Here is an 8,814-nt window from a genome sequence, read left to right as displayed (position 1 = left end):
CTACTACTACTACTATTACTACTACTACTACTAACAGTAATAACACTATTATTAATAATACTAATACTAATAATTCATCCATCATCTATACCCAGTTATTAATTGGGCGAGAGGCAGGGTAAACCCTGGAAAGCTCACCAGTCTATCACAGTGACACAGAGACAATCGGGACAAACAGCCCTGCACACACTCACTCAGATCTGAGGGCAATTTTTAGTAGCTAAATCGCGTAACCTAACAGTGAAGTTTGTGGACTGCAGGAGGAAGTCGGAGTCCCCGGAAAGAGCCCAAGCATGGGGAGAGCTAACAACAGTGCCAGCAAGCAGCCAAGAATAATTCTCAGAGGTAAATAAGGTTTAAGTTCATTTTAAGCTTATTGTGCTTCAGTATTGTTGGACCTACTCTGTTGTCTTGTTTTTTTTTTTTCTTTCTGAGATCATAACAAATGTTTTTATTTTGAAGAAACTTACCGGATGTAGTTGTTTGCATGACTACATGGTGGACTTTGTAGGAAGTATTCTGCTTTTTACCTGTTACCAGTGTTGCCAGGTGTACGATAATTATCGTAGTTGTACGACAATTTTGCTCTCTGTACGATCAATATTCCTAAAAAAGACCAAATGTACGATAATTTGACTATTCCGTGAATGTGTGGTTGTAATCAATTGTCATCAGCCTATCGCCAAAGTCTGTCGGAGTTTTTTTGTGAACCCTGAAGGCATCTGTGTCCGGATTCGGAAACAGATGCTGGAAATTCCAGCCAATCGTGCTTTTCTAAATGTGACCTACGAGTGACGTGATGCGTTGGAATCAGAACAACGGCCATGATTGGCTGAATAGTCCGCTGTGCCCGCCCATGATTGAGGAAAAGAAAAAAAAGAAAAGACGAAGAAGCAGAGCCCGACATTGTGGGGCTGCAGCTGTTGATAAATTTTTTCCGTTCTGACGCCACAAAGCTGCGAGTTCCTGTTAGACGCTATTCAACACATCAACAGACTTGTTATTTTGGTTATCACGAGTGTACGATAATTCCCCTCAAAATACGATAATTTTATGCCTCTAGTACAATAATCCTACATTTCTCACCTGGCAACACTGCCTCTTCCTAACTGTAATTTTATTTAGCTGAAGGTGGGTTTGCTGTTAGATACGTATTAACAGTAACATGTTTGCTAATTCCAGTGACCTTTATGTTTATATCAGTGAACTAATATTATTCATTGAACGTTTACGATCCGGATGACGTGGATGTTTTTACTCGGATTTGCGTGTTCAGGTGCATGGATTTGGCCTAAAGTGAAAGCAGCTGCGTTCATAAGACGTTTATGGGATGAACCTAAACATACGAAGGTTGCAAGGCTGAATGATTGCATTTAACATTGTAGAAATAAGCAGTAATCATTGTAGCACAGTTGTCTTTTGAGTTCTTAAGCACCAGCACTGTGTATGCCATTAGTCTATTAGCATTTCTCTCCATAGTTTCAGTATATTATAATAACTGTGCAAAGCAAAAGGCAATGCTGAAATGTATCCTTCCATGCGATGATAAGTTTCCTCTGGTAATATGTTGATTTGATTTGGCAGAAATGTCAGTGAAGCACGCCAAGCCCAACTTCAGCCCGTCTCAGGTGTCTGAGATCATGAAGAGGCTCTACAACCTGACCCCGTCAGAAATACGCCCGCTGCCCAGCTATGATGACCAGAACTTCTATGTGGCTCCATCTGAGGGCGGCGAGTATGTCCTGAAGATCATGAACACAGAGGACAGTAAGAATACCACCGTCATCGAGTTGCAGACCCATGCAATGTCATTTCTCCACCATAATGGGGTTCCTGCTCAAACAGCCATGCCCACCACCTCAGGACAACTCATGAGTCTGGAAGAAATGGGTATGAGACAAGAAAATGGTTTATATCTGTGGATTGTATCTGAAAGAAAAAGACCCATATTCCAGTTGCTTTGAAAAAAAAAAAAAAATATATATATATATATATATATATATATATATATATATTAGGACTGACGACAAATCAGTGTTAATAAAAATCAGTTTAAAGTAAAATCTAAAATGGATCAAATTTGTTCATTGGATTTATGTGTCTCTTTTTGGAAAGAGACACATAACACAAAAAATGCTGGGTTTAGTTTTTAAAGCTGTAGTTCTCTCTTCATATATACATTGATTCATGTCATGCTGGTTTTGAAATTTTTATCATTGCCTCAGTGACGCAAAACCCACTTTAAGAGGGGGAATTTGAGTGGTTAGAGTTTCTGCACTGAGATTCATCTTTAGAAATCTGGTGGAAAGCACATTACTGACTGCCTGAAACATAATCTGAATTCTAGGTTTGTTTATGGCACATAAAACTGTTGTTTGCTGAGATTCTTGACATATAAATATGTAATCATAGAAAAAATGTAAAGGACATAGTTACACAATTTATTTGTGAATCCATCCTTAACTGATGCAATCAATAAGTTGAGGCACAAAAAAAAGAAAGTCTCTTTAAATAAAGTGTGATCAAGGCATCCTGATTCACTGAACCCCCACCTGTAACCAGCATCTTAATTCCAGGCAGATTGAACCCCCCATAGTTACTATGTCTCCTCACCCTGATACTTAAAAAACTAAATTGGTTTTTGTATGACAATCTGTTCCTTCTGAACATAGAAGATGAAAAATTATTTTCAATTAAACATTTTGACTAGTTTACAGGATAATTGTTATTTAATATTATCACAATTGATTGTGAATTGTTTTTATTTACATACATGGAAACATTGATCCTATATTTGGGAGTGTCAGGGCCTGATTTTGTCATGCTGGTATATCTCTACCTGCTTTGCACTTCAAGATACTGAAAGTTTTCTGTATTGCTCTTTACAGAAGAGCTTAAGCTCAGTCAGGCTGGAATGAGATCGTAATGTGAAGTGTTGTATTTCTGGCCATGTAACATTTTTCATTTATTCCAAAGGGTTCAGCTTGAATCTCATCTGACCACAGCACCGTTTTCCACGTTTGCAGTGCCCCCTACATAACATGCAACTCCAAACATGACTTCTTATGACTTTCTTTCCACAATGACATTCTTCTTGCTACTTTTCCATAAAGGCCATATCTCTGGAGAGCACAACTAATCCACCTGAGCTGTGGATCTCTGCAGCTCCTCAAGAGTTACCACGGACTCTTAATGTTGAAAACTTGACATCATTTTCCTTCCACTTTACAGTTGTGTTTCTCTGTGTTTGTCTTGCTGATAAAACCCAATGAAACACATTCATGTTTTGTTGTTGCAACAATGTGAAAATGTTTGACGACAGTGGATACCTTTGCCAATCCTTGTTCTAGGAAAATAATTTTGCTTTGCTAAATTATTTTTATTATCAAACGTTGTATGTTATGATGAGTTTATTTACGAGCCGTGTGTAAAATAGAATAATCTTTAATGTTATCTAATGTGATGAGAATCCTCAACCTTTGACTCAAGTCGTCCCGAAACACCATCTTTGCTTGCAGTTACATGTACCTAGTTTGACGTGCAGAAAACCAGTGTTTTTTTTTACAAGTCATGGGTACGTGCTGTAAGTCTGTCACAATTTGTGAACAAAGTGTGCATTTGGATGTGACCCTGGGCTGGTTGGTGCTTTGCACAACTCATGAAGAGAAGTAATGGCTTGCATTATGAGTGGTATCAGTTGTCTAATGCATCTAGGTTCCAGGCTGCAATATAATTTTGTACCTTCAGTCTCAGCCCTGAATCTGAGGGTAACAAGTTTGCATCCTCAGTAATATTAACATCCAGGTACTGCGGTAATGAGAAACATGCCCTTGTGAAAAGTCACAGCAAACTGGTTCTTTATTTTTCTGGTTTAAAATGAAGGCAAATCGCTGTAAGGCTAATTCTGTTTTTTTCTTTGATAGATTGTGGCTATGGCTGTCAGAAGTACATGGTCCGACTGCTGAATTATTCACCTGGTGTGACTATTTCAAAGGTCCCTTTAACACCGAAGTTATTATATGAAGCCGGCAGGATGGCAGCTAGAATGGATGAAGTCCTTCAAAAGGTATTATACATAAATTCCAGTGAAACCTTAACACTTTATTTTTAAACTAAGTCCTCTTAAGGAAAATGTTTGAAGTTGTCGCCTTTTCTTGCATTGCTAAGCTTTGAAAAACATCAGCTCACTAAGTACATGTAAATTTTTTTCCTGTTTCGTGTTAGTTTGCTGCTTTCCTTTTCCTTTTAGATGGAGCATCCTCATCTCAACATTCTGCAGAGGGATAACTTCATCTGGAGCCTGTCAAACATTCTCCTCCTGGAAGGATACATGAGTGTATTAGATGGAGATCCACTGCAGAAGGTCATAAAATCTGTCATTCATCAGTACAAGAACTCTGTGATCCCCAAACGGTCCAATTTTCGGGAATGTGAGTATCATGTTTGTTCGTCTGATTTTCTGTTGAATATGTTTTAAAGTTCCTTTTAGGATTTAACGCAGGCAAAGGTGAGTTTAAAGTTTTAGTACCTGCTTATATAATGCCATTTTATTTTTGTTTAAGGTATTAATCATGGCGACTTTAATGACCTGAATGTGCTTGTGCAGCCCGATGACAATAATGGCTACAAGATTTCTGGCATCCTAGACTTTGGGGACATGAGCAGTGGCTACTATGTCTACGAACTCGCCATCACCATAATGTACATGATGATTGAGCATCCTGATCCCATCGAGGTCGGTGGGCCAGTCCTCGCCGGCTGGGAAAGTGTCTTCCCTCTCAACGAGGACGAGAAAGACTGCCTTTATCTGCTGGTGGTCTCGCGCTTCTGCCAGTCGCTGGTTATGGCTCGGTATTCCGTGACGTTGCACCCAGAAAATGAAGAGTACCTTATGATTACTTCCAGGAAGGGAATTAAGATCCTCCAGCAAGTCTGGGAACTGGGAAAGGAGCATGTGGAGAAGGTGTGGTTTCAGCGTGCGGCTCAGTTCAATAAGTGAGTAAATAAAGACATCAACTGAAAGCAAAGAAATACTGAAGAAGATGAAAACTATTGATAACAGTGGTGTCTTGCTTCGGTTAATGATGGTTATAAATTAGAATATCATTGAAAAGTTCTACTCATTTGTGATATAGATCCATTCCACACAGCGTGTTTTATTTCAAGGGTTTATTTCTGTTAATTTGGATGATAATTGCCTTACAGGCAATGCAAATGTGAAATAAAAAAGAAGATATTACATAAAAACTAAAATGTTTTTTAATCCAGAGTTATTACTAAAAAAATATGTCAACATAGTGTACATTTTATGCTTGGTCTGGGCCCCTTTGGAGTTAATTACCATATCAGTGCAGCATGGCGTGGAAGCTATCAGCTCTTCTCAGGCGTGAAGGAAGCTCAGGTTACTTTAATAGCAGTGTTCTTGTCTGTTCTGGTGTTCCCTCTTAACACTGCCTGTTCGATCGTCTGTGGTGTTCACATTAAGCATGTTTCTGGCCTATCAAGCACAGTGATACCATGGTCTTTAAAGCAGGTTTTGGAACTTTCGAAAGTATGGGTGAGTGTCAAGTCTTGCTGAAAAATGTAATCAGCATCTCTATAAAGGTTGTCAGCAAGTGGAAGCATGAAGTGCTCTAATATTTCCTGGTAGATGGCTGAGCTGACTTTGGACTTGATGAAACACTATAGACCAACACCAGCAGATGACATGGAAACGTCAGACTGGACCTCAAGCCAACTAGATTCTATACATCTCCACCCTTCCCCCAGACTTGGGGACCTTGACTTCCAAAGGAAATGCAAGATATACTTTTATTTGAAAAAAGGACTTTAGACCACTGAGCATCAATCTCGTCTTTTTTGTCTCTACACCAGGAAAGATACGTCTGACGATGTGTCTGGTTCAGAAGTGGCTTAACACAAGTTATGAAACTGTTTTAGTCCATATCCTGAATACATCTACATTTGATGGTTCTTAAAGCTCAGACTCCTGGTATATCACTTCATGTGTAATGAATCCGAGTTTCACTTTTTAAATAGAATTACTCAGATTAACTTTTTAAAGACATTCTAATTATTGAGATTCACCCTTAACCTTCAGACTGGCTCATTAATTTGTGGTTAACAAAGTATGTTTGACAAGATGTTACATTTACTAATGAGTTAAAAGGAGTCGTGTCTTTTGGGTTTTAGCACCTTAACACAGTGGGACTTGTTCTAAATAATAGGAGCTCACTTGTGAAAATTGCTTTTATTTTCCTTTTCCAAGTATTCAATGCTTTACTAAAAGTAGATAAGCATTCAAAACTGTATTTATTACATTGAAATGCACTACTCTGTTTAAATTCCAAGAAAATGCATTTTTTACATCAGGCTGATTTTTGTAAAAAAAAAAAAAAAAAGGAATTTCAAACTCTCCTGTAAAATATTGATCCACATTAGATTCAAGAGAGAACATTTAAACAGTTTGCTGAAAAGCCAGTAAATGTGTGCTGAATGTGTTAGAAAATGATTTTGCTTGTGTACATTTCTTTAAAAAGTACCAAATGCTATAATCTCTGCTAAAGAGTTTATGCCTTGTATTAGAAATACTTACCATGTATTTTTATACAAAACACCACATTTTGTTTTTTTCTAGTAATCACATTTGTGCTTACAAGACATACACAAGTTAAACTTGGTGCTTCAAAGGGTTCAGAAATAAATTGTTTAAAGTGTTTTTTCCACCTTTTTATATTGTTCCTTATGTGTCTTTTTAGAAGAGGTTTTTAGATTTTTAAGTGTACTGCATTTCAACTAAATGTCCAACCAAACCAGCTGTGAGTGTAAAAGACGAGGAGCCTAAAAAGAGATAAAGGTTGACTTTTTATATAGGAGAGCCTCAGTGTTCATGAGCCAGAATAAAATTGACACATAGAGTAATCAGGTAATTTTTTGGGGGGGAGGGGGGTGGTGTTTAACTTTATTATTAACAGTTGCTAGTCTAACTAGTACATTTATTCTTTTTTTGATATTTGGTAAATTATTGATTTCTTGTACTATTAATTTCACTGCAAAGCATGCCTTATATGAATGATTGTACAAATGCTCATACAACAAAGCACACTCAAATTTGGAAATAAAACAACTTGTGTAATTTAACTGCTCGATGTGTTGTATAGCAGTATGTTTATGTCTCTTGCACAACATGCATGTCTTGGTCTTACGCATGTTGATCATTGCCAGACTTACAAAATCACAGCATTTGACATGTCAGCAGACTGGATAAAATATGGCGTAATACTGCCCTCATGTGGTGGCTTTAAAACCCTACTGTAATGGAGGACATACATTATATTGCCAAAAGTATTGGGTCACACTGCAGGAGGTCCTGGCCTCAACCTTCTTCAAAATGTAACAAGTGTTAAATCCTGAGCCTGTTCTGCCTGTGCGTTAAGTCTCACGATATTTACCAATTGAGTTGGTAGTTCTCGCGAGATAACTTACCTGAACCATTATGGCCAATCACGTTATTATTCACACGGTCACGTGTGCTGCCGCTGCCAATCGGATAAGCTTATTAACGTGTTAACGCTGGAGAAAGCAGAGCTGCAGATTGGTGTACGTTTTTTTTTTTTTTTTCCGCAGGTTTTCGTAATAATTATGCGTGACACTTACTGCTAATATGTTACAACTATAGTAGCCGTCCATCGTGACCCACGCTGTGTTGAATGAGTGTGTGTGAAGTGTAAATTGCGGAATTGGTGCTTCCTTGTTGGTGCTAAGGTTAGCTCACCTGTTATCTTTGATTTCAATGAGTATATGTAGCTGGCAACCGCAGCACTACAGCTGATTCATTTGAATGAAGCAATAATGAGTCCAAATTTCCATACTAGCCTTTGGAGGAAAATAAATTGCCTTAAATATTTAACTGGCACTTTTAACAGAAGGAGCTGCTATTTCTGACTGAAATATTTGAATGTGTATAATTGAATTGCATATCATCTCATTTGTATGGTGCATATTTGTTGGACTGTTGAATGTGATTTATATTGTGTTGAACCATTTTTATTTTGTTCTCATATGCGTTGACTATTGCATTTTGATTTATTTATAGTGCAGTGAGTGCTAATCTGAATTTGTGTGCATAATTTGATTTATATTAGATATTTGATTTTGGCATTATTATTAAAACATTGGTCTTGTTTTATTGTGCAGGCCAGGTGGTACCTTTTTGATGGCGAGCTGATGGAGCAGGCCTAGAGCCTACATAAAAACTGTTGCACTATTGTAGTGTATGAAGACTGCTACCTCTCCTGCCAGGTTGGTAGGGGACTCCTTGCAGCCCATGAAATTTGTATTCCACTAATTTCATCACAACAGGTAACCTGTACTGGAAGCGACACTTTCAGCCTCTCTGGACTGAACTTCTATACCCAGGTTGGGTTTAATGAGCTGACAGTGAGTGGGGAAACCTTGCTGTTGGACTTTTGTTGGGGACACTTTATTGTTGGACTACTATTAGGAGAAAAACAAAAGAAATTTGTGCTGTCATAATAAACTGTTCTTGATTAACTTTTTTCCCCTTGTTTTGGTTTATTTTTGAACCTATGCATGCTAGAGTTTCTAATGGCCTTTCAGAACAAATCTTTTCACTGTTAATCTAAATATTTTTCTTGTCTTTTTGGCACTAAATATATGGCTGTTGTGACTATGAATCTGAAAATATTATTCAATATTCAATATTAATATTTTAATATTTCATCAAATAATATTTCGATCTGTTGAGGGTTGTCCTGTGAATACCAGCCCAGTAAGGCGATGGTATTAGGACAA

The 8,814-nt window shown here is 37.7% G+C and overlaps 1 protein-coding gene across 3 annotated transcripts; it reads left to right on the top strand.

Moving 5' to 3' along the window:
- The first annotated feature begins 882 nt into the window (after positions 1 to 882).
- Positions 883 to 8,558, top strand: hykk.2 (hydroxylysine kinase, tandem duplicate 2). Of its 3 annotated transcripts, none has more exons than XR_007039837.1 (6): positions 883 to 1,131; positions 1,585 to 1,890; positions 3,924 to 4,066; positions 4,250 to 4,430; positions 4,563 to 7,599; positions 8,197 to 8,558. XR_007039837.1 is itself a non-coding variant. In XM_047375956.1 (6 exons), the coding sequence occupies exons 2-6, from the start codon at positions 1,587 to 1,589 to the stop codon at positions 8,225 to 8,227; spliced, it is 1,092 nt and encodes a 363-aa protein (XP_047231912.1). In that variant the 5' UTR covers positions 883 to 1,131; positions 1,585 to 1,586; the 3' UTR covers positions 8,228 to 8,558. The 3 variants fall into 3 exon arrangements, 2 of the variants coding, with proteins under 2 accessions (XP_047231912.1, XP_047231913.1); XM_047375956.1 differs by having other exon boundaries at positions 4,563 to 4,995; XM_047375957.1 differs by lacking the exon at positions 883 to 1,131 and adding an exon at positions 1,142 to 1,350 and having other exon boundaries at positions 4,563 to 4,995.
- Positions 8,559 to 8,814: the final 256 nt, after the last annotated feature.

The sequence above is a fragment of the Girardinichthys multiradiatus genome, chromosome 9 (assembly GCF_021462225.1).
Source record: "Girardinichthys multiradiatus isolate DD_20200921_A chromosome 9, DD_fGirMul_XY1, whole genome shotgun sequence".
NCBI classification, from domain to species: Eukaryota; Metazoa; Chordata; class Actinopteri; order Cyprinodontiformes; family Goodeidae; genus Girardinichthys; species Girardinichthys multiradiatus.
This window is presented reverse-complemented; position numbering and strand designations above follow the sequence as displayed.